The following is a 25,249-nucleotide window of genomic DNA, read 5'->3' as shown; positions in this document are numbered from 1 at the left end:
AACAATTTATTCATAAAAAAGCACATAACTAACAAATAAAATTTTTGTGTTTTATTTTATGTAAGTAAATTATTTAAATAAAATTGGGTATAAAGTTTTAAGACTTGAGAGGTTAGAATAGATGATGCTTCTCTCTAACCGACAACTGATTCAGTCAACTGAAACAATGACACAACAGTGGATCCATAGCTGGTGAATGACCCTTAGGGTCACTTTTACACACTCATATGAAAGGTATTCACGGTATTTATTTACATACGAACTTGCTGTAAGTATCTTATAAAAATTTTATTTTTATTCTTTTCAGACAATAAGTCACAAAAATATTAAGTTTATTTATTATATAGCAACCTCCAGAATTTTACTGTCATTTTTACGACGATATATAAAAAATAATACATTTAAGTTAGCAGTCACTTGACAATTTTTTAATTTTCTTTAACAAAAAAGTTTGTTCTAAAAAATGATTTTTAAAAAATTGCATTTTCAATTTATTAAAATTTCTACAAATCCATTTTTTGAATAATTTTTTTGGCTATAATTTATTTGTTAAAGAAAAATAAAGTAATTGTGACAGGTAAATTTAATGTCAAAAAAAAAATATTTATCACTATCATTGGACTAAGTATTAATCGAGTAAGTAAATTATTTCAATTAAAATTAAAATGAAATTAGCTGACATTTCAAATTTTTTAGAAATTTTTTATTGAAAAAATTTCAATTGAACAATTAAAAGAAAAATTTCAAAAAGCTGTCAATATAAAAAATTTTTTTAATAAATTAATTGCAATAAAAAAATGTTTCTAAAAATTTTCACTTGTAATTTTTATTAATTTTCAAACGTGAAACTTTTTAATTAAATTTTTTCTTAATAATTTAATTGCTATAAAATTCCAAAAAAATTTTTAGCCGTCTGCTAACTACAGTCTCATCAATTAAATCATAATTGATAAACTAATTTTTTTTTCTAATTAATTTGGTTTAATTAAAATTTTTCAATTGATGTCTAGAAGTAAAGAATTTCAATTTTGTTTCAACTGCAAAATTTTAATGAACGAACATTTATGGATTTTTTAAATTCTAAAGGTATATCAACAACAGTAATTTCTTTATTCTCAAAGTAATTGAGTAAAATGATGATTGAATGTTTTATAATCAATAATAAAATAGATGAAGCTCCGAGAATAATTTAATTATTGAAATATCCAATGTAAAAATGTAAATATCTATAAAATATTGATAATTACTTGATGAACGGCAGATAAAACATTTTATATATTAATTTAATATAAATTTATATAAAATTTTCATAATTGAAAATATTTATCTGGAATAATGCTGGACTTGTTAAATATTTCAGATAAATTAGAGTGTCGACAAAATAATTGACGAGAATTAACAAATGATTTATACTGTAAAATATTTCACCGGGAATTTAAAATTCAATTAAATCATATTCAATACTCAATTATTCATTGTAATATTACAAACGTATATTTTAATAAGTTCATATAATATGAGCATTCTTGCGGTTCATGATAAGGGATGGATTATTTCCCACCTTGAATATTTAAATAAAATTTACAACAACGTATATAATGACAATCAATTATTGGAATTAGAATTCAACAAAAAAGTATTTGATATTAATTCACCATTCTTACGCAATAACCAAATACCAAAAATGAATGAAAAAAAATCTATGACAAACAGAAAAACGTCTAAAAAAAAAAAAAATATCGATGATTCTATTTCAACTGAAAAATTGGATGAAATAAAATTTATTCAAGAGACTGTTGATGAAATATTAGCTGATGTTGCGGAAAAAAATATATTTAATAAAATAGTTGAAACTGATTATAATAAACGAGCTCGTGAAGCATCTCAAGAATTTTACGATACCGAGTACAATATATCGGATAATTTTTATGGGTGCAATCAATCAGATAATCCTATTATTACAACTGTACATTCAAACCAATATATATTCCCAAGTAATTCTCATTTTTATTCTTATGACGTAAAAGATATTGATAAAAAATTGGAAATTAATAATCAATTTGATTTTGTTCTCGTGGATCCACCCTGGTGGAATAAATTCATACGGAGAAATAAAAATAAAAGTTATAAAATGATGTTTAATGAAGAGTTAACTAAAATAGCCATCGATAAATTATTAAATTCCAGTGGTATTATAGCAATTTGGTGTACTAATTCTCAAAGTCATTATAATTATATATTTGATGTTATTTTTCCATTGTGGGGAATCAAATATATCGCTAAATGGTATTGGGTCAAAGTAAGTACCAAAATAAATAATTATATATAATGAAATATTTTTATAATAATTTAAAATTTTTTCTTTACAGGTAACAAAATCAGGAGAAACAATTTGTGATTTCAATAATTCATCAGTAAAACAACCATTTGAACTATTAATTTTTGGTAGTTTAAATCAAAGCGCAGTACCTCAAATACCAGATAAAAAATTAATTATTAGCGTACCTAGTGCTATACATTCTCACAAACCTCCTCTGATAGGTAAATAGTATTTTATATCTAAATATTCGATATTTTTATTAGAAATATTAATTAATTGTTTTTTTTATTAAATTACAGACGTGTTAAAAACTTATCTACCTCCAAATCCTAATTGTTTAGAAATATTTGCCAGATACTTGTTACCTGGATGGACAAGTTGGGGATTAGAAGTATTAAAATTTCAAAATCTGTCATTTTTTAATATAAACAAAACCAATAAATGCTTTGGAAGTTGAAAATTATTTCAATTGTATTATTCATAATTCATTTCGATGTTCACTTACTGAAATATTATTATTATTATTTTCAACATATTTACGTTAACTATGAACATAATTTTAGTAAGTTAGTTTTTTATCTTATTTATGCAATTATACTTTTTTCACGAAAAATATTAAGAAGGAATTAATATCCAAACTCGAGATTCGTAACGTACTAGAATAAAAGAACGCATTTAGTTATTCTAATAGAATTATTTACTTTAGATTCAATTATTTTTAATAAAAGGAAATATGATACTGAATTTAGCAAACTCTTTTAATTTTTTAGATTTTTATAACAATTAAATTTTTACAAAAAAAATTTTACTTATATAAATTAGAATAAAATGAAGTGTGCATTAAAAACAATTTTTTTTTTCTATAAAAATTGATTTATTATGAAAATATTTAGAATTTTTTATTTAAAAAATTATTACATAAAAATTTTTTTAAAAATTTCACATGTATAAAATTAAAAAAACTGCAAGTGTAATTTAAAAAAAATTTTTTTTTTTTGGGTATTATTTAATTAATGAAAAAAATTAGAAATTACTAAACGTCTGCTAATTTCAGTATCGTTTTTAATGATAAGTATTTTTATAAAAATTAAATTAGCCGTCATCTGAAAATTTTTATAATTTTTTTCGTTGAAAAAATTATTAAAAAAAAATTTGCTTTAAGAATCTTCTTACTTGTAATTAAATTATTGAAAAAAAAAAAAAAATACAAAAATTAAAAGTTAGCAACTTTACCGCGTTAAAAAATTTCAGTGGTGACATCTGTCCATGACACTCCATATTAAATAAAAATATCGTTTGTTCTGTTGATAATCTAGAAATGCTCGATAGCCAGCGCTTTCTCAGTAAGTGTTGACTTCCAGCAGTTACGGTTAATTTATACATCAAGTTGGCGGTAATTCTTCTCTCAACAGTTGTAAGCAAATTGACGGAAATCTACGGTCGCAACTTGAATACAAGTTAACAATCAAACTTGTAGTTAAATTTCCTTTCAACTTTACTAAAATTTGAAGGAAATACTTGTACAGCAAGTTTTGACGTCTATTTGCAGAGTAAGTTATAGGTAACTAATAGGTAATCGCTCGCTTTGCCAACTCTTTCCGTCAAGTTTGCTTCAAATTGCGGACGTAGATTGACAGTAAGTTATAGGTAAGGTGGCTATCAGGGATACTATTAATCGGGTATACCTAAAGCTTGTTTTACAACAAACAACAGTCAAAATTAACAACAAGCAAGCGACATCCATCATCTATAGTAAAATTATACAGTATCAAGATTAAGATACAGCTCCAAAACATTATTGACAAAAAAAGTAAATTCAGTGATCCCTATGTGAAGTTACAGTTCAAACGAATTGTTAATGCATAAATAAAGAAAACAATTGTTGTAAATAAAAAAATAACAACAATGCCAGCAATAGTATCGGGACCACCGCAACAAAGTGAGCATATGTGGCAAGCATTAAAAAATCATATCACCAGAGAACGTCAACGAAAAAAACAAGGTTTTAATTTGGTTTCTAAAATTATTTATGCTTTCATTTTTATAATAGTTTTTTTATTATTTATTAACTATTTTTATTTGTATTTAAATAGAACAAGAAGCTGACGCAGAAGAAGAAAGATTAAGAAAAGAACGTGAAAGACAACAAAAACAAGATGTTATGACTTTAGGGGAAACTAGAGAACAAATTTGCAGTTTAGAAACTGAACTTTCACAATTAAAAGATGAAAAACATCAATTATTTTTACAACTTAAAAAAGTTCTCAATGAAGATGATAATAGACGTCGACTACTAACTAAAGAAACAAAGTATTTATTTTTTATGTTTATGTTATTCACAATGGATATTATTTTATTAATTTAATTATAAAATTTTTTTTACAGCATATGCTCAGATGTTCTTACTGTTGGTAATTATCAAACAACAGGAGCAAACGTAGTACATCAACAATTATTTTTACCTGTTCCAACTCGGTGTACGCTATACAAAGTTGCAACAACTGCTGCTTCATCTCACACATTAATGACTAACGTAAATGTACAAATTTAATTATTAAAAATTCACTTTTTGGTAATTATTTACAAGTGGGGTCCACCACCCTATTTTTGGCCATATCTCGGTCAAAAATTTACATTTTTATGATAAAAAATATCGTAAAGAAAAAAATAAAGATTTCGATAGCTGTTTTGTCTTCAAAAGTTGGAAAAAATTTTGGCTCTCATGTTTTAGGATAAAATTTCTATTTTATGTTTTTAATATATTTTTTTTTTTTTATAGCTAAAGTATTTTTTTATATATTTAAACAGGGACCACAAAAAAGAAGTCATAGTCCATCACCACCACCTTCAGCATCATCTTATCATACAGCTTACGGATACAAGCCTCAACCAATGCCAAATTATAATCCTCCTCACTCACGTAAATTTTATTTGAGTTAAATTAAATTATTGTTTTACATTCGCTGTGATTGATAAATAAATTATATTACAAACTAGGTGACGTAAGGGGAGACGGAATGGGTTTTACAGAGTCTGAGGATGCTGCTCGAAGAACTGGTGACTCACGTGCCGTTCTCTGGAACAGTAAGTTTATTATTTAATATTTTTTTACTCTAAAAATATTATTGAAAATAAAATAAATAATGAGCACGCTAAATATTTCTGTTATTAGAAAATAACCAGTATCCTCCCTCAACATTTTATTCAACTCCTGGTGGACAAAGTGTTTACAGTTATTCAGCACCTACGTCACAATCATCACGAGAAACTGATCAAGGTAAATCGGTTTATTTGTCAAGTAACCGAGCGCCAATAACCCATCAGCCAGGTCAGTTATTATTAGCTGTATCATAAAAATATTCAAATTAAATTTTATTGTATTTTTTTTTTTTTTTTTTTCCATTCAATTTTATGAGTAGCATACGTTACGAATCTGCATCCAATGGATCATAATAATACGTATTCAGAAGAAAAATTTTATTTACGTCCCAGTAATCATGCGTCCCATGTAACAGTGCATGGTGGAGCAATACCAATCCAACAACAGCCACAGGTATATTTATTTATTTATTTATTGGATTTATATGTCAAGATTTATAGCCGAATGGCAAATTGTCCAATGCTTAGTATAATTAATGAATTATAACAAAAATAATTATAAGGCTAATAATTAATTATGATTAAAAAAAAATGATACGCCCTTTTGGCTTAAAAGTTTTTTTGTCTTAGAGCCAAAAGAGTGTATACAAAAAAAAATTGTTTTATTCACTTTTCTTACAGATCTGAATGCTATAAACATTTTTAGATTGATTGGAGGAAAAAATTTTTTTTATACGCCCCTTTGGCACTGCAAAGCGAAATTAGGCATTTTGAAAGAGATTAAAACTGTAATATTATAAAACTGTATTTACCTAATACAGTTTTATAATATTAATTTGTTGCAATATTTTTAATTATTTATTTTAATATTATATATCAGGGTGCTAAAACAGGCAGTATTACATCCGGTTATCCTGTAAGAGCTCCAAAACCTCCATCAGGACCTTATCCACCGCCAGGAACTTACGTCAGTTCCCCTACTACCAATAATTCTGGCAGATTTTTCATTCCAACCGGTAAAGGATTTCATACAAGTTCAATCTAAAAATTCATCATTAAATTTACCAATATTCGAATTATATATATGTATACGTTTTTTTTTTTTTTTTTTTTTTTTTCCTCTGTAAAAAACATGTAATTATTTAGTGATATTATAAATTTCCAATTTTTTTTAATACTATTGTAGAAAAGATTTTTTTTTTTTTCGTTAATAAATTTTATGTAACATCTTAAGTAATATAAATTTTACTTTCATTCTTAATATGTAATTTAATGTTATGATTTTATACCAACTCAATTTTTTTAAATAAAAATTGACTTAAACATTACTATTATTTTTTTTAATTGAATAAATTTAATCTTTCTAGCAAGTTTGAAAAATTACACGCTCCTTATGCATAGTAGTGTTAACTTAAATTATAATGTAAAAGTCTCGCTTTGGCGCTGATGGCTGCGACGCTGGTTTGTCGCCTTTAGAACCAGACTTTCTGCCAAGAATCGTGAGTTCGAGCCCATGCTCCGGCCGATTTTCTCTGATGCGTTTGTTATTATATTCTCGAATGACACCTCAATTAATTTGTCGAACCACAGTCTAGCTCCCTGTAAGTGCTACAATCACTTGCAGCGGCGTTCCCTAACCTGTGGAGATAAAACTGCTTAGCCTCGCTATGTTCGGTGGTCCTGATATATGTGGCCATTGTAACACGCGCGCTACGCAACATTTTTTAAAAAATTTTTTTATTATCACATTGATTTATCAGTATTAAGAAATTTAACAAAATTTTTTAGTTACTAAAAGTGAAATCAACCATTTTAATTTCTGTTTAATTTTGTTGATATATTTTTTTCTTGAATACATAAAAAAAAAGTTGATTAACACAATTTTAACAAATTTTCAAAAAAATTTATAAATTTTTTAGAAAATTGTGATATTCAACTTTTTTTTTTTAATTGTTCGTTTTTTTATGTACTTTAAAAAAAAAATATATCAAAAACATCAAAAAAAGATAAAATATAAATTTTGAAAAAAAAATTTCTTTTGAAAAAAATGAGAAACGTTGTTATTAAAAATTAAATTGTTGAAAATTTTCAATAGCTAAAGAAATAAAAATTTTTCTTACAGAAACTTTTTTGTTGAAAAATTCGCAAATTTTCAATCAAAAATGTTTTTTTTTTTTTTTGTTAATCAAACAAATTTTTTCGTCAAGAAAGTTATTGTAAGAAGAATTTTTTATCTCTTCAGCTAAGAAATAAAATTATTTAAACTTTTCAACAAGTTAATTTTTTGTCATTACACTGCCAATTTCTTTTAAGATAAATTTTTTCTCTCAGTATAATTATGTCCATTGAAAAAAGCTAGAAAATTTATGGGGATGAAAGTTAGCAATTGAGAATTTAGGGGTAGTACGACTGCAGCGCCATAAAACATTTCTCATAGTATTCCATATTATTCTACCCTGTGTAAGGGTAACACAGAATAACAAGCATCGGTCGTCTTATCAACTTTTTCCACCCTAATTAAATTCAATCTCGCGAATAAATTTCTCTAGACAGTTTGTTGTTGTTGTTTATTGTGATAAAAAAGTACAAAATGGACATATTAATATGATATTTTAGTGACTATATCTATAAATATTAATATCGATTGTTAAATTTATTTTCTTAAATTTTTTTTTCTTTTGTAACCAGCTCTTGTGACTGAAAGAAGCGATATGACGCGTAGTTAATCAATACCGTAAAATTTGCACAGTATCTTACAATTGTGAGCTGATTTTAAATATATATTTATTTATTTACTAATTTTTATTTTTTAATTTACCGAAGACTACTGTAATGATTATTTTTTTACTGTGATTAATAAAATTTAGTTTTAAATAATTTGAATACAAGAAAGTTCAACTGTGTGTTTAATTATCGGGTAATTATCAAGATAATCCGATATGTTTGATTTAAAAAATAAATATTAAACAATAATAAATAAATATTTGACAAGCATAATGGTTAATAAAAAGTGAATGCTCGGCATGTTAATGTGGCAATCCGATGTGATGATGATAGAATTTTTAAGGTAAAAAATCATGATTATTTACTAAAACTCTTTTTTTTTTTTTTTTATAATTAAAAAATAAAAATTAAATTTGATCAATTAAAACATAGACCACCCTCAGTAATATATATTGTGCAGGTTGAAATAAACGCATGCGCATTTTATGTAAACTCAAAGTAATCAATGACCACATTGTTACAGATTCACTATGAATATAAAGCATATATGTATTGTACAATATTCTTTTATGTTTTATATCTTGGAAAAAAAAAAAAAATTTTATTCATTCCTAAAAAATAAATAATTAAATGAAAAAAATGATAGTTTGATTGAGAATAGTTGATGACATGGAATTAGAAGAATATATAAAATTTTGAATAAACTAAATCTTTGAGTCGACCTCCATTGTAGTCATCACACTTCAATTAGAAGACAGCACTAATCTTGTAATTGTAATCTTTTATAGGAGTCCATATTCATTTACAACTCGAGAAATGTTGATAACGCTTTTATTTTTGAGTATATCAGTAACAACTTTTCTTCTTAAGCTCTCAGGTAAATATGTCCCTGTTAATGACCATATTTTCTGTTATTAACTAGCATGGCTTTGTATGAAAACAAAAAATGGAAATTCCATTACGAAATTCACTTAAATTAAATACAATTCATTCATTGACTTACTAAATAAATTATTACACAGAAAAAAAAATTAATTTGAATCAAGTAAATAATTTTGAAGAACTTCATCTTCTTGATTTGAGAAGAAAAATTCTTAAACTAAGAAATTTTTTATGTTTTAAGTAAATTTTACTTAATTCAAGAATTTTTTTTTCTCGATTCAAGACATTGAAATTCTTCAAAATTATTTTTTCTCTTGATTCAAGTTAATTTTTTTTTTTTCAGTATATTTTAAAATTAATTATTTTGCAATTTCTTTTTTATTTTGTCAATTTGTAGAAAGATTAAATTTTACAAAACATTGCACTATTTTATGTTACAAAAAAAAATAATTTTGACATAAATTGATGAATTTTAAAATGAAATTTAAAAACTCAAATAAATTGAAATGATTTAAGTGGTTATAAAAATAATGTGGTCTGCAAAAGGGATATATATATACCTCAATAGCTGATTTAAAAATTATTTTACAGCAGGTTTTTCATTTTATAAATTGAAAAAAAATTTTTTTAATAATTTATAATTGAATAATAATAATGCATTAATTACTTCAGCTCATTAAGAAGAAATATGGCTGAATTAAGGTCACTGGACGCGGCTGACTGTCCAGAATGTTCAGGACCTCCACCGATGTTCCGATTACCACCCCCGCCTCGGCCACCCTTTCTTAAAGAGGGAACATTTTGTTCGGAGGCCCCATTAGCAGAGTTGGAGGATTGCGGTAATATTCCTGTAAGTACTTAAGTACTCTAAGTACTTATCAAGTTATCATGCCCATTTAAACCTGCTAAATACTTATTTCTTGATGTTACATTAAGGGATCGTGAGTATGAAAGTTTTGAGTCTGATATTGTATTATTGAACTGATATAATCTAGCCGGTTAAATTAAAATTATTCAGAGTTATTTTCATTATTGCTGTTCTCTTATTATTAAAAAATATTTTGATAAAATGTCATCTACAAAATAAAATAATATTTTAAATTAACTCTTGAGAAACTATCAGGATAATAAAAAAAGGCGTTTAGATTTAGCATTTAAAATCAAAAGAAATTTCTCCAAGCTATGAAAGGGGTCGGCTGTGAAATATTATTGAAGGTGTACAAATAACTGAAAAATATTACCTAAAGCTTATCTTGTCAGCATTTACGTAAAATTTACAGAAATGAGCTTACTTTTCTCATTCAAAAGTTATTTGATGAAAAAATCACATAGATGCACTGGAAAAAAAAATTTTTGACTGAAGATTAAATTTTCTTAAACCAAGAAAATATTAAAGAAGACTAAAAATTGAATGAAGTCAAATTTTCTTGAACAAAAAAAATTTCTTCTCGCTCAAAAATCATTTTAGTCTTTTCTATAATCTCTAATAATAAAATAATATCTTAAAATTATTTTTGCAGCTCATTGATGTATCGTACCATAATATTCCATCGTTACAAAGCACAGCATTGATAGTAACATGCGCGATTGTTTTGCTTCTAACAACAACAACTGTTTTCGTCGTATTCTGGAAGTAAGATTACTCTTCTTTTATTAAATAAAATACTTTTATGCATTCACAGTGAAAAATTTTTTAAAATTCGGTTATTAACTCATAGCTTTGAAAAAAAAAAAAAAACTTCTTACTTAACATAACACATGTTAAGTGTGCCCAAGCCGAGTGTAAGAAATTTTTTACTGCGTCAATGATTTGTTTATTTATTGGATTAGTTATATGTTAATCATCACTCACCTTGCTTTTGAATGTGCAACTGCTAAATATTATCACAGCCGTTATTTTGTTCTATTTGCGATATTTTTTGCACTAATTCTCTATGTAAATTCATGAAACTTCTGACTACTACTATTGGTGTTCCATAGGTGAGTACTGTAGAGTAGTGTCTTCTTTATGAAACGTCTAAAATTTATCACTTCTTTATCTAGAATTGATAAATATTTTCAACTTAATTCACATATATATCGTTTTTATCGTTCTATACTTGCATTTACGCTCATCCATTGGTTGTTAGTAAATTCGATCCTTCATTTTCATCAATTTGGTCTACTTACTTTTATCTTCTTCTTAATTTTTCTATCTATTATTCTAAATAAATAAAAAATGAACTATTTTATTAAAATTAAAAATTTCTGTATCTGATGTAAATTTTGCATAAAAATTTGCTTTTATTTGAATAAAATACTTTCTAATATTGTAAATATTAGATACACTCCGAGTATTGTTTCTGTAATTTTATAAAAGAAATAAAAAATATTTCTTTGAAATAAAAATCAAAATTAATAAATTTTTCAGTTACATGACATTCAAATTATCACTAGATCGTTATAAGCCTCACGATCTTCAGCATGAACCGTTTCTTTTAACCGACATCAAAGAACCCTCTCGACCAAGGTAAGATTCATATACCATTCATTTTTTTTTTTTTTCATAAACATTGCTTTTGTCTTTTACATATTGTCTTGGACGCAAAATTTTTATTTCTTGATAATATAATGAAAAATTAATTGTTTTAATGAGACAAATCGGGACAAGAAATAACGAATCATTGACATCTTTAAAATTTTATTATAATAAAATAATTATTAATTTGATAATAAAACGATTCATTAACAATTAAATGTTTAGTTAACTAAAATTTAATTTAAAAAAATCTAAGTGTATTTTAAGTTATTAATTAAATTTTTTGAAAATATCAGTTAATAAGTTTTGATATTAATTATTAATTTTTAATTAAAAAAAAAAAAAAATTAAATCTTGAAAAGTAAAATATCATGTCTCGATTTCTCTTACTTAAAAAAAAAAAAAAAAAAAAAAAAACAAATATATTTATCATAAAAACATACACTTTATGCATCGTAGGTTTTTGGCACGTCCTTGCTTCAATATATTCGGACTGTCACGCGTATGGCAATGTTTGCCGACTTGCTGTCAAACATTGGAAGGTCCAGCAGCTAGTCTTATTCACGCGCCACTGAAAGAAACCAATGACTCAAGAAGAGCATTTGTCAATCAGCAGCCTCATCCTCATCAGTATCGTCATTATGCAGTTCAACACACAGATACTGCAGCAATGCGCACAGCTAATTTACAATCTGATTTGACTGCTAACCACGAACGATTCCACTACAATTGCCGGTCAGTAAGCAACAATCCCCACATTAATAATCCAAGAGAAAATAACCCTCAGATTAAATCACCCGGAAGACCATCAGCTAACAGCGAACATGTTATGATGCTTTTAAGCGTTGCAGCACAATTAACAAATAAAAAACCACGTTTTCTGTAAAAAAAAGAAATTATTTAAAACATAATGTACGGGATAAAGTCACTGGTTTTTAATTGACTAACTTTATAATGCTGCTGATTTTTATTTGGGCTTTTTGAAAATTTTAAAAACAATTTTTGTAACTTCATGTTACAATTAAATTAAACATTAAACAACTATACACTGAAAAAAAAAAATTTAATTGAATAAATAGAAAAATTCTTAAACGAAGAAAATAATTTAGAAGATTTTTGTTGTCTTTAATCAAGATGAAAAATTTTTGAATCAAGTAAAATTTATAAAAATTTTTCTACTCAAATCAATAAAATGAAGTTCTTCAAAATTATTTCCTTGATTCAAGTAAATTTTTTTTTTTTCTGTACATGGATTATTTAAGTTATACAAAATTAAAAAAGTAGAATAGTTGGAATTACTATCAGCATTAATGATTTTTTTTTCGCACCATTAATTTTCGTAATTAAAACAAATATCAATGTCTTTATCTCATTAATAATAATTAATACTGATTATAATAATAATAACGATTGAAACAGTTATTTACACTACATATTTATAAAAATAATACTGAGCTCAGCTCATTTTATACATATTGCAATACTCAAATGGTAAATTGTCGCAAAAAGTGCTTATTATTTAATGAAATTATCTCTTTTTTCTAATTTGGCAATCAGTTATACATGTAAATATACTATTGCCCGATAAAAAATTTTTTGAAATTTACTCAAGATTTAAAAAAAGGTATATAAGTAAATAAAAGATCATTTCTATTTAAAATTATTAAAAATTACGTCTATAAAAAGATATTAAAATAATAACTAAATTGAATGCAATTATTCTAGTCATTGACCTTAGTTAGTTATTATACTTTTTATGATAGAATTTATATAAAGTATCTTGAAAAATAACGAATAGGCTGAAGCCGATATAATTATGTGATTATTTTAAATTATTTTAAATTAATATTTAAATAAACTATTCAACTATATACGTATTATTGTGAAGAAAAAAATTTCTTATATTATATATAAATTTCTACTCACTCTGTTATATATAAGTATTTATAAGCATAAAAGTGCTAATATTTTTAATGTAAAAAATTGTTTTTTTTTTTTCTTTTTTTTTACCGAATAAAACATGAATGTATACATTATGTCAAAGTTTTTGAAAAATAAAAAAAAATAAAGTATTTATTATCTATTTAATTCCATTATTTTATTTTCCTTATAATAAACGGTTTAAGGCATCGAAAAAGACTTCCATTTAAGTTTTCTGAAAATTAAAGTAGATTCGAGCAACCTATTCAAAAGTTATCAGAAGTTTAAAAACGGCTAATTTTATAATTCACAATGTTTACAATCGGCTAATGTTATAAAAATTGGCTAAATTCACCTAGCCACAGATTTTTGTTTTTCGCTATTTTATGAATGACTGAATTTATATTTGATGAAATTTCCACTTTGTTAATTTCATTAATATCATTTTTTATTTGCGACTAATTTTACAAATGACATTATCAACTGATTTCCAAATTTAGAGTTAGTAAACGTTCTAGTTTACAAGCGGTTATTTTCCAGTAATTAAAAACATATTTAAATCACGATATCTCTGAAACTATAAGACATAGAGACTTCAAATTTGGTAAGAATATTACTTTTGCTATGTAGAGGTCAGCTAAGAACGGATTTTAAGGAATTCCTTCCTTAAAGGGGTTTGCGGGGGTGTTAATAATGAAAAATTTCAATTTTTAAACTACAGCTCCTATAGACTCCAAATTTGATAGGAATCTTCTGTAAGAGATGTAGAAACAGTCTATAAATGAATTTTACAATAGATCACTCAAAATTAAAAAAAAATAAGGTATTATTCATAATTTTTGAAATATTTGTCAAGATCTCAATAATAGTCATGTTTTAGTGCTCACTCATCCATATTACTCATATACGTGATAATGATTGTTAACAGACATAAATGTAAATACATATGTTTTATCTACACGCTACACCTGTTGAAGCTATGAAGTTCCATTCGTGGCACGCGTATCCCCTCTGTTTTCACCCGCACGTTACAAAATACTCTGTTACGTAGTATTCTTATTTAACATTAATATACACAAAATTCTATGCGTTCTGTCATATCAAAACCACAATCGGTGAGACATGAGTTAACGAAGACAAGGGCGTGTTCATTTTCACTTAAATTTTTAGTCCGAAGAAAAGCGTTAAACTCAGACAAACTATACAACAATATTGATTCCGTGAATTCGGTCAATAACGTTGTTTATCAATAAAATAACTCGTGCAAAATGTTGACGGCTAATAAGTTTACGTTGTTTAAATTATTATTTTTGTTTATTTATGGTAAGAAATTTGTTTATTTATTTATTACTTAAAAACGAGCAGAAAATTTATAAAATGAATTTTTTGCTGCAGTTCGTTTGTCTCTGCAAGAAGAAAAATCTTGTCAGATTCCTGAAGTTATTAGAGGCGCTTGGTTTTCATGGGAAAATAGAAATGTAAAGACCCTCATCGATACTGAATCAATGTCAGGTCGTGGAAAATGTATTTTAATGAAAGAAAATGAAATATCAAATCATACATTTGTGTTTAAAGAACACACATGTTATCATTGTGTTCAACTTGTTACAAGAACGTTAAATATTTTAGATAAAACTGAATGTAAGTATAGAATTTAAATTTAATGATTTAAAGAAAAAAGAACGAAGTGATATTCATGTCACTAATTTTTTTCTTCAGCAAAAGCGATCATACGGGGAAAAAAAAAATTTTTTTTTTTTTAAACTAAACATTTTTGTGACAAAAAGTTTTATTTTTTAGCTGAAGAAATCAAAATTTTTCTCACAGTAACTTTCTTGGTTGAAAAAAAGTTTTTTTGATTTAGGAAAAAAAAATTTAGATTGACAACTTTCGAATTTTCATTAAAAATTATTTTTTTCCAAATCTAGAAAACTTTTTTTCAAAAAAAAAGATTTTAATTTTTTCAATTAAGAAATAAAATTTATAACAAATTAATTTTTTATTAAAACATTGCTCAATTTTTTTCAAAAGAAATTTTTTTTCTTAGTGTAAACAGAATAAAATTAAAAAATATTTTTTGAAAATTAAAAAAGGTTCTTGATAACTGATAGTTTGAATACAAAAATTAAAGTAACCCAATTTGTTTTAGGGTTCAATTTTCTTTTTTGAATATTTAAAGAAAACTTAATTTTTTCTGTTATAATAATTTTTTTTTTTTTTTTTTTTTTAAGTGGAATGCATAGAATTGCCTGAAAATGTGGAACCGAATATTGAAAACATATGCCAAGGAATGGACAGAAAACAACAAATTACGTTATTTTCAGAGTTTCCGAGACCTGTTAACTGTAGATCATCTCTTGAGGGAGTATGGCAATTCGCTTATCAGGTAATCGATTAATTTTTCTAAATAATCAATTTAAAATTATAATATTAACAGAACGCAATAAAAATTATCATGAATTTTAGAACCGTTTCAGATTTACGGGAGAGTGTAATCATGAAGATGCTGAAATAAAATCATGTCAAACAGCAGGATCTCAATTTATGATAAGTAACCAAAAATTTAATATAACATATAAAAAATGTGAAAATATGAATGGAACAATGGACGCAGGTGAAAATTAATTTCTTCTATTGACCCTATAAGTACTAAATTTTTTGTCTTATTATCTATTCAATGAATTTGAATTTTTAGTGGTCGAGTACAGTTGCTTGGGTGATTGGTTTGTCGATAAGAATCATTATTTCGCTGTAGTCAATACAAAAGAGACCCGCATAGAAGAAAAATATCGATGCTTCTTGAAAAATCGTGATGATGAAAAATATATTGGAATGTCATTAACTCCTGAGTGTAACACTTTGAGTGCAATAGACGACAGTCCAATACGATTGCACATCACTCAAAAAAAATCTGAAATTGTTGAACCTGGATGTAATCTCGCGGCAAATATGACAGGGGATTGGATAAATTTGGATTATAAAGAAGCTAATGTGGTTATTAATGATACACATATTGAAGAAACATGGTATCCCGATACAGGACGTGAACGAAAAACGATTTATGTTTGCATGCAAAAACGTGATACAAGAGTAATGATGGCTCGTCTTGATACTTTTGGATGGTAATTTTATTATTCTTCATTAATAAATAAATACTTTTTTAATAATTGTCGATGTCATAAAAGTTATAATATTGAAATCACCAGACAATTTAAATGATAATTTAAAAATTTTTTTTTAATCTCTAATAGACATAAAATTTTTTATTAAAATTTTTGCATTGTTATGTCCGAAAAATAAGATTTTATGATTCATCTTCGTGAACCCATAAAATAAAAACTCAACGATTTTTTCGTTAGAAAAATTTATCTGTTAATAAATAAAACCTTGTTTTTCGGACATAACATCATAAGAATTTAGTTGATCTAGAAATCTAAAAAATTGGCAGATGTCTGTTAATCTGTTAATCTCAGTATCATTAAAAGAATTTTAAATATTTATCGCCAATAATTTGAAAAATTATTACAGTCAAAAAGATTACATTTGTTACGATTTTGTACCACGGCATCATAATATTATAAGATACAGAAGAAGTATTGCTGTTATTCAAGATGACTTTTCGGTAGCTTGTTCATGGAGACAGTTTCAAAATCAAATCAAATGGAAGTACAGTTTGCTCGTGTGTATGTAAATAAATTATTTAAAAATTTTTCATAAATAATAGTGTTAATTTATGATTAAACTTTTTTAATATAGCAAAAGATCCTGATCCGATAAGATGCCCAATCGCAGGAAAATTTCAATTCACACAAAGAGGAGATCATTTATTTGAGACACGAATTTTAGGCGGTGTTACGGTAGCACCGAGACCAGAGCTTTATTGTCAGGAGAATATATCCGACTTTTCAAATTGTGATTTCAGACAAAGAGAAATAAACATTAAAAAAGACTATTGTTTAACATTAGATTGGAAAGGACGACCAGTTGACATTTACAGTAAAATTTTTTTTATTAGTTAAAAAAAAAACGTGTATAGAAGTCACCATATGATTTATTTTTTTTTAAAGGCGATTCTGATTATAAATTGCAATGTATTGGATTTTTTTTGGAAAATATTAAGTCGTATTTGATAACATACGATGTACTAGACCCAGCGAGTGCATATCGATGCTGGGTGTACCAAAGGACTGGCCTCAACAGAATAATTATGTCTCAAGCTGCTGGTCCCGTTTGTAGTCTAGATCAAACGGCAAAAAGTTACAATTGGATTGAAGGAGCCGCTTTAGCGATTGATATGACGGTAATTTTTTATGTTCAGCCATTGATTTTTATTTATTGAATAAGCCTTTGTGACTTTAATCATATTTTTATCACAGGAATATGAGCGTGAACGAGACGAATGTCCATTATTTTTTGACACCGGCGCAAATCCGTGGGCAACTACGGAAAGTTCCATAATAACTTTTACATTTAAATCAAATTCTGCTTGCACGAGCAAAATTATTTTCTCAGTATTAATTTTAAATTTAGTTATTATTTATTTGGGTAATTTTTAATTGCATATTAAATTATAATAGCATATTATTTACTAAGTACAAAATAATAATTTTTGAGTTTGCTAAATGTTTTGATGTTATTACAAATTTTGAAAAATAATTATTTTAAGATTTATGATCAATTGTTTACTCCATTAATTTGAAATAAGAATTATACTTTATGATAGATTTTTAGTTTTATTTTTATTTTTATCAACATTCAAACAAGCTTTGAATATCATTCGATCTAATCTATTTAAAAAATTATTGATCATATAAAATCTTCAATCTGCATACTTTGAATTTTTAAACTAAACTTTAAATACTTGAATTCATAAAAAGTCAAGATTTTTTTAAGCTAACTCTATCAATTAATTAAAAAACTGAAACTAGGAAAAATTGATTAAATTTACTGATTTCAAATTTATTTTATGCAAATTAAATTTTGTTCAATTTACTTCCCAAAATAAAAAATACGATCTTTACATAAATCGAAACAATTTTTTCCGAGAACTAGAAGCATATAATAGCAGCTAAATTTTTATTAGTGCAGAAAATTGATATTTGAATATAGCAAATTGTTTATAAAAGTAAGCGTATAGAAAAGTGATGTATTAGACGCTCGTCTTTCTTTATCAAAGCACAGTATAGCAGCCCAAGCTCAAGAAGAAATTATTTATTTGTGAGTGATTGAAGAGTTGACAGCAGTTTAATTTTTGAGTTTTTGATCGCACGTTGGCGCCAGAAGAATACTTTTATATTCATTCTTAATTTTGAAGTTTATATTTATATCTTCTGAATAGTAACAAATTATAGAGGACTCGAGGTTAGTATTCGATTAAATTTTTTTAAAATAATCAAATCTTAATTAAGCACAGTAAAAAATTTTGCGTCATTGCGTCAAAAAATTTTATGTTAAAAATTTTTCTGTTAAATATTTATGTGTAAATAAACACTTTTATGTGTAAATTTAACATTTATTGTGTTAAATTTACACAAAAAAGTGTTAAATTTTAACAAAAATTTTTAATACAAAATTTTTTGACGCAATGACGCAAAATTTTAAACTGAGTGTTTGTGCAATTGACTGAAACAATTGTTCATGGTGCATAATGTTCATGGTGTATAATGAACATGGTACATATGTTCTTTTGAACACTATTTTGTCGTGTATAATGGAATAGAAAGTTTAATGGTATTACAGGAGGATACTCGATTCTTAAATTACGTTGAAAAATTTCAAAGTAATGAGTCATTTTTAAATTTCATTCGTAGCGTTCACAATACAGTATTTTTTTTTTTTTTGTTGTAATCTATGAAGAAAATTCCAAAAAATTATCTTCACACCCTATCACTAATATATTTATACGACTAAAATGATTTTATCTTATCTATTCATTAAATTTGTATTTAAAATAAAAATTTTTCAGTTAAAAAATTATTTCATCTGATATTAAATTTAACGAACTGAAAATTAGTTAAAATTAATTGGAATAATTAAATAAAATTAGACTGTAATTTTTTTAAAGATGTTAAAGAATTAATTAAATGTAGTTATGACATTTAAGTAATTTGTAAAATAGTTAAATTAATAAATTTTATTTTTTTGTACAGTGACAACGCAAAAACAACCGCAATGCCAACTACAAGCGAAAAGGATGAACTTGAACCTGTGGAGGGATCGTTACCTCCTATTATAGCACCACCAAAATTGACTATTATAGGAGCCATGAACTTTATTGCCCGAGTAGGAGCTCGCTTTGATAACAGGCCACAAGAGTTTGCGTTGCTTTTAGAAACGTTGTCTAGTTTTTTACACACACAGATGGTAATAACAGAGTCACACGCGCGTAGAACTCCTCTTCCTGAGGGCTTCGTAATTCCAACAGTACATACTGTATATTCTAAATCTTGTGAAATTTTAAAAAATGATCCAGATCTTATGGAGGAGCTCAAATGGTACATCCAACCAATAACTGCTGATCCGAGAAATTAGAGATGAGGAATGTACTCTTTGATACAGTTCTAAATACATTCCAATATTTTGATGTTTATTCTTCCAGGGATAATCTTCATCGTAAAATTTATATTGTAATATGATAATTTAATTTTTTTGTTAATGTAAAATGTATAGGAACATTTTAAGTAATTCGTAATCTTCATTAAATTTTTTATTAAAGTCAATAATTTATATGTGAATAATCTGAAAAAAATATTTGCTCAACTAAAAAGAAACATTTCTTGTTAATAATGTTAATTTTATTTAAATTAATTTTTCAAAACGAAAAATTAAAATGTGTTAAGATCGATGCATACACAGTAAAAAACTTTGCGTTATTGCATCAAAAGATTTTGTATTAAAATTAACATAAAAGTGTTAAATATTTAACACAAAAAATTTTACTGTGTAAGTCTTAGCATTTAAGTATTATGAGCCATTGTAAATTTCGGAAAACAATGTATTTTTGTATTTAATCGACATTTTTGTAATCAGAATTTGACTAAAAACGAAGTATGATATCATTAATAGATAAAACAAGATTATTAATCTTTAATTATGTTTATGTTATTGTAAGAAATGTAATACAATGATTTCACAACAGCTTCAAAAATTTTATAATAAAAACAATTATCATTTACAATAACAATACATTTTTTTATTCAGCTATAAATCATTGAACTGAAATGTTAGTGTATAGAATTAAAAGAAAAATTTGAGAATAAGTATCATTTAGCCGTCGTTCAAATTTTTTGATTTATATAATAACTAAATTATTATAAAAAAATTCCATGTCTAAAAATTATAAGTGCAAATTTGTTAAAATATTCCTTTTTAACATAATTGACTTGTTGTAAAAATTATAAAAATTATTAGAAATCTGCTGATTTTAATATCATATAAAAAATTCCTTCTATTACTAGTTTTGATGAATAAATTATGACATTTAGTTAGCAAACAATTTTTATAATTTTTATTATTGAAAAATTAAAAAAAAAAAAATTCCTTTTTAATTCCATGTATAAAAAATTTAAAAATAATGCCTTTAATTTTTTATATTTTTTTAGTTTTAATTTAATGAAAAAAATTTTTAAATACCTGTTAATTTCAATATCATTCAGAGTTTTTCTAGTAATAGGTTAGTAATAAGTAAATAACGGCAAAATTAAATCCAAAGTGTGTTGATTTATTTATTTTGGCAACTTTTGGTTGAATTTTTAAATTTAATGAGGTTAGCCTTCTGTACATATTTATTTTATCAACTGATAAGAGAAATTTTCCGTTCTTACTTCCTCTGTTGGTAAGATGGGATGCTAACGTTAATCTGTTTTTTTTTTTTTTTAATTACCTAACCTTCAGTTCAAAATGGCAGCATCTTCAAGCATGGAGTGTGGGGATTTTTGGAATTTCAGGTATTTTCACAAAAAAAAAAAAAAATGCACATCAAATTTAAGTTACAACAATTTAAAAATTTTGTTCTTATTTTTAATGTATTGATAAAAGAGATTATCTCACATATTTTAATAAATATTTGATCTCAGATAACCTCTATTTCACAGTGATCTACAAAAAATTATTGAAATAAATTTTATTAAATACTTTGAATTAATAATTTTTAAGTTGTGCGTTTTAAAAGTCATTAGATTTTTTTATCAATTAAAAACTAATGATTTATTTTTTTGTTAAATTAATCACTTTTTTTTATTGAAAATTAAGTTAGCCGACATTTAAAAATTTTTAGAATTTTTTTTTATTGAAAAATTATTACAAAAAAATTTCATTTGTAAAAAACTTGAAAAACTGTATATGCAATTTTTAAAAAATGTTTTTTTGTTTTAATTTTATTATTGGAAAAAAATCCAAAAATTAAAAACGTCGGCTAACTTTAGTATTATTCTTTTTTAAATTATTTGCCGGCTTTATTTTGACGATTTGATTTTAGAATTTAAGAACACAATAATTAATTTAATTACTAACAAAATTATTGTTTTATAATCCTAAAGTTAGACGAAATTTTAAAGATTTTGATTTTTTTTTTTTTTTTTTTTTTTTTTTTCAATTTTTAAATTATAGCTAAAAATATTTTTAAAAAATTCCACTCACAATTTTTCAAGTTTGTTAAAAATGAGAAATTTTTTTAATTTTTTTGTAATAATTTTTTCAATAAAAAAAATTCTAAAAATTTGTAAATGTCGGCTTAATTGATTTTTAATATTGTTTTTTCTTTTTTTCAGGACTCCTTACAAAAAATGAGACAGATAGATGACAAAATAATTTACTTATTAAATACAACTATTCCTACGGAATCATTTCGGGGTCAAGTGGATGCTACTTCTAAATGTAAAGATTTATTCCAACAAATTCAATCAGGCCATTCACAAAGGGAAATTGCAATTAAAAAGTGTATGGATTCATCACGTGAAAAGGTCAAACGATTGAAAGAAGAAAAAGAAAAAAAACCTGATGATGATTCAGTGCTTAAATCATTAAGACACGAACAAACAACTTTAAGGCTGTTGGAATCTGAATTAGGTGTTGAAGAAGTAGTTAAAAATCGTACCAATCAAATTTATATGGCTAAATGTCGTGGGTTTTATAAACCAAGCACTTAGAACTTTTTAATAAATCGTATGTTTTAATAAAGTACACGTTTTTTTTTTTTTTTGTTTTATTAAATAACGTGACAAAAATATAAACTTTTTATTATTGAATTAGTAGCAACAAAATTTTATTTCAAAATGTTAATATAAAATTTTTTTATTTTATAACTCCAATTAACATTTTATTGATAATAACTACTTAATGATGTTAGACAACTAATAGAATATGTACATTGTAAAAGAACTTGAAATCAATTTTTTTTATAAAAAACACATTGTAAATAAATAAAATCACAAAAAAGGGATATTGCAGCAGAAATGATCAATTTTTATAGTTTTCATTGAATAAAAACAGTTACATTATGAAATTTATTACTATTAACCTGCTTACTATAATTTAATAAAATTCTATAAATAATAATCATTTGTTAGCATCGTGTTTCACAGCCGCTTTAAATTCAGCCGTTATCTGGCGACGAAAGTCATCATGTTGAGCTTTCATTTCTTCCATTTTTTCCTTCTTTCTCATATTACCCATAATGACAATTGTTAAACAACATAGGGCTGTTAAAATCATCATATAATTAGCTAGGCGGATTCGGGCTTTGCTCATACAATTTTGCATCACCTCTGCCCTATAATTAAGAAAACAATCGTTCAATTATGAATTGAGTATCCCACTATAACACTGATGTTCACAGATTTAAAAAATTTTTTTAGAATTTGATAGCAATCAAATTATTAAAAAGTTTCACTTGTTAAAATTAATAAAAATTACAAGTAAAAATTTTTAGAAGAATTTTTTTATTGAAATTAATTTGTTAAAAAAATTTTTTAAATTGACAGCTGACCGCTAACTCCAGTATTATTCTTTACTATTTTTTAACATAATTGGCCTTATAACTATTGGATTTTAATATTAAAATTAATAAAAGTCATTTTTAGCATAAAAAAAAGCTAAATTTCCCTCTAAGTAGTAGCATATGAATATTTATAAGCCACAAGAATTATTTTAATTAAGGTTGAGTTATTACTTACGGAATTGTATCGGGTACAGCTTTTACATTAGGATACTTTTTGCGAAAACCAAAATTTTTTTCTCGAAATTTGAAAGATGATGTTCACTAGTTACTAAAATTTAGAAAATATTGAATTATAAATATCTTTGCTGATTTGAATTTAATTGATGAAATTTTTATGATATTAAAATTACCCGACACTTGACAATTTTTCTTTTCTTTTTTTTTAATAAATAATTTTTAAATAAATACATTTTTTTAATAATTTTCTAGACCTAGATTTTTATTCAAAAAAAAAAAAAAAAATATAAAAAATCTAAGTCTAGACAATGATTAAAAAAATGTATTTATAATTTTTTAAAGCTTCTAAAGATGGAGGTTTTAGAATAAATTTTTTCTTGCTATATAGTTTATTTCCTAAAAAATTTATAAAAATTATCAGGCATCTCTCAATTTCAGTGTCATAAATTTTTTTATTAATTAATAGAAAAAGAGTAAACTTTATTACCATATTTGGCGTCAGATGCTTCCTGAGGCTTTGATCCTGAGGTTGATGGTTCTGGTTTAACATTTCGTAGAATGGAATTGGTTCTAAATCCTCTGACAGATCTTACAAAAGGACGTACACGAATTAAAAACCCTGACATTTTTCTGAAAAAATATTTCTTAGTATTAATTATTTCAGTATAAATTATTATGGTTAGAAATTCTCTTGATTGTAAGTAAGTGAAACTAAAAGTGTTTTTTTAATCATTAAAATTTATTTGGATCAGAATTTTTTTTTAGCACAAAATATTTAATAATATTAATAACATGAAAATAAATATATACTTATTATACTATGACATTCATAAAATTATAAAATTTTTATTGCACTTTTTAATTATAATTAGATAAAATAAATAAATTTTATAGAGTTAATTAAAATTTTTATTAAAATACAATAATGATGAAAAATGAAAGAAAATTATATCACCCAAAATTCGTGTTAAATTTTAGATTGCTTTGTTATTTAATCAACAATTATAAATTAAATTAAGTTAATAGTTGTAATAATTATGTTAAAACAATTACACGTACATAAATAATAATAGACAGTAAGAATTTGTCCGCACATGACCACGGGAGCGGTAATATTATCGACTTTTGGTAAATTACCCATGCGCGTGCGCAAAAAACTGGTAAAATGACATAACACTAAAATTGACAGATTTTAAAAATTTTTTTAGAATTTTACAGCAATTAAATTATTAAAAAAAAATTTAATTGATAAAAATTAGAAGTAAAAATTTTTAGAAGCATTTTTTTATTGTAATAAATTTGTTAAAAACCTTTTTTAAATTGACAGCTGATCGCTAACTTCAGTATTATCGAATTCACACAGTCTTTTTAATATATATAACCGGAAATAAATTCACTATTCTTTTGTTTTTAATAATTTGTCAAATCATAAGGTTTCGATAGCTGACATTAAACATTAGCAAAATTTTTGTTTATTTTTTCTTTGTATAAAATTTTTAAGTTTTTTTTTTTTGCTTAGACTAAAAGTACTAGTAACATACAAAATGTATTTCAAAAGTTTCCGCGGTTAGTTATAAAGTTCTTTTTACCGACTAAGTTAGAAAATAATAAA

At 24.9% G+C, this 25,249-nt stretch overlaps 6 protein-coding genes and 2 long non-coding RNA genes across 14 annotated transcripts; 6 read left to right on the top strand and 2 right to left on the bottom strand.

The window, feature by feature from the left end:
* Positions 1-96: 96 nt before the first annotated feature.
* Positions 97-2,783, top strand: Mettl4 (Methyltransferase like 4). Of its 5 annotated transcripts, XM_074248385.1 has the most exons (6): positions 97-234; positions 308-636; positions 1,087-1,218; positions 1,361-2,299; positions 2,370-2,541; positions 2,620-2,783. In XM_074248385.1, the coding sequence occupies exons 4-6, from the start codon at positions 1,517-1,519 to the stop codon at positions 2,775-2,777; spliced, it is 1,113 nt and encodes a 370-aa protein (XP_074104486.1). In that variant the 5' UTR covers positions 97-234; positions 308-636; positions 1,087-1,218; positions 1,361-1,516; the 3' UTR covers positions 2,778-2,783. The 5 variants fall into 5 exon arrangements, with proteins under 5 accessions (XP_074104486.1, XP_074104485.1, XP_074104489.1 ...); XM_074248384.1 differs by lacking the exon at positions 1,087-1,218; XM_074248388.1 differs by lacking the exons at positions 308-636; positions 1,087-1,218 and having other exon boundaries at positions 115-234.
* Positions 2,784-4,012: 1,229 nt separating this feature from the next.
* Positions 4,013-6,634, top strand: LOC141530667 (uncharacterized). Of its 2 annotated transcripts, none has more exons than XM_074247908.1 (8): positions 4,013-4,322; positions 4,414-4,630; positions 4,706-4,859; positions 5,129-5,240; positions 5,318-5,404; positions 5,493-5,648; positions 5,740-5,873; positions 6,300-6,634. In XM_074247908.1, the coding sequence occupies exons 1-8, from the start codon at positions 4,226-4,228 to the stop codon at positions 6,462-6,464; spliced, it is 1,122 nt and encodes a 373-aa protein (XP_074104009.1). In that variant the 5' UTR covers positions 4,013-4,225; the 3' UTR covers positions 6,465-6,634. The 2 variants fall into 2 exon arrangements, with proteins under 2 accessions (XP_074104009.1, XP_074104010.1); XM_074247909.1 differs by having other exon boundaries at positions 4,020-4,322; positions 4,706-4,853.
* A 1,058-nt stretch (positions 6,635-7,692) lies between these two features.
* Positions 7,693-13,432, top strand: LOC141530668 (uncharacterized). 2 transcript variants are annotated; one of them, XM_074247910.1, is made up of 5 exons: positions 7,693-8,486; positions 9,698-9,875; positions 10,546-10,658; positions 11,436-11,534; positions 12,003-13,432. In XM_074247910.1, the coding sequence occupies exons 1-5, from the start codon at positions 8,434-8,436 to the stop codon at positions 12,427-12,429; spliced, it is 870 nt and encodes a 289-aa protein (XP_074104011.1). In that variant the 5' UTR covers positions 7,693-8,433; the 3' UTR covers positions 12,430-13,432. The 2 variants fall into 2 exon arrangements, with proteins under 2 accessions (XP_074104011.1, XP_074104012.1); XM_074247911.1 differs by lacking the exon at positions 11,436-11,534 and having other exon boundaries at positions 7,694-8,486.
* Positions 9,923-12,101, bottom strand: LOC141530670 (uncharacterized). Its single transcript, XR_012479781.1, has 5 exons — positions 11,987-12,101; positions 11,129-11,228; positions 10,878-11,064; positions 10,564-10,652; positions 9,923-10,362 (listed from the first exon to the last, which is right to left on the bottom strand). It is a non-coding gene; the product is annotated as an uncharacterized LOC141530670 (long non-coding RNA).
* A 1,094-nt stretch (positions 13,433-14,526) lies between the features above and the next one.
* On the top strand, positions 14,527-18,287 carry LOC141530666 (uncharacterized). Its single transcript, XM_074247907.1, has 9 exons — positions 14,527-14,786; positions 14,859-15,104; positions 15,695-15,849; positions 15,930-16,077; positions 16,159-16,585; positions 16,992-17,146; positions 17,220-17,459; positions 17,531-17,763; positions 17,840-18,287. The coding sequence occupies exons 1-9, from the start codon at positions 14,732-14,734 to the stop codon at positions 18,017-18,019; spliced, it is 1,839 nt and encodes a 612-aa protein (XP_074104008.1). The 5' UTR covers positions 14,527-14,731; the 3' UTR covers positions 18,020-18,287.
* A 318-nt stretch (positions 18,288-18,605) lies between these two features.
* On the top strand, positions 18,606-20,177 carry LOC141530669 (uncharacterized). Its single transcript, XR_012479780.1, has 3 exons — positions 18,606-18,824; positions 19,613-19,826; positions 19,936-20,177. It is a non-coding gene; the product is annotated as an uncharacterized LOC141530669 (long non-coding RNA).
* A 1,185-nt stretch (positions 20,178-21,362) lies between these two features.
* Ccdc58 (Coiled-coil domain-containing 58) lies at positions 21,363-22,640 on the top strand. The gene is made up of 2 exons (XM_074247700.1): positions 21,363-21,409; positions 22,232-22,640. Exon 2 carries the CDS (start codon positions 22,247-22,249, stop codon positions 22,607-22,609), a length of 363 nt encoding a protein of 120 aa, XP_074103801.1. The 5' UTR covers positions 21,363-21,409; positions 22,232-22,246; the 3' UTR covers positions 22,610-22,640.
* Positions 22,641-22,896: 256 nt separating this feature from the next.
* On the bottom strand, positions 22,897-24,263 carry LOC141530329 (protein FAM162B). The gene is given in 4 exon segments (XM_074247371.1): positions 22,897-23,232; positions 23,636-23,681; positions 23,684-23,728; positions 24,125-24,263. Coding segments are annotated over 4 exon segments (444 nt in total). The 3' UTR covers positions 22,897-23,018.
* Positions 24,264-25,249: the final 986 nt, after the last annotated feature.

The sequence above is a fragment of the Cotesia typhae genome, unplaced genomic scaffold, assembly GCF_013202065.1.
Source record: "Cotesia typhae breed Kobodo isofemale line unplaced genomic scaffold, CoteBio_Ctyphae contig_5, whole genome shotgun sequence".
NCBI lineage: Eukaryota > Metazoa > Arthropoda > Insecta > Hymenoptera > Braconidae > Cotesia > Cotesia typhae.
The sequence above is the reverse complement of the archived record's forward strand: the minus strand, read 5'-3'. Positions and strand labels throughout refer to the sequence as shown.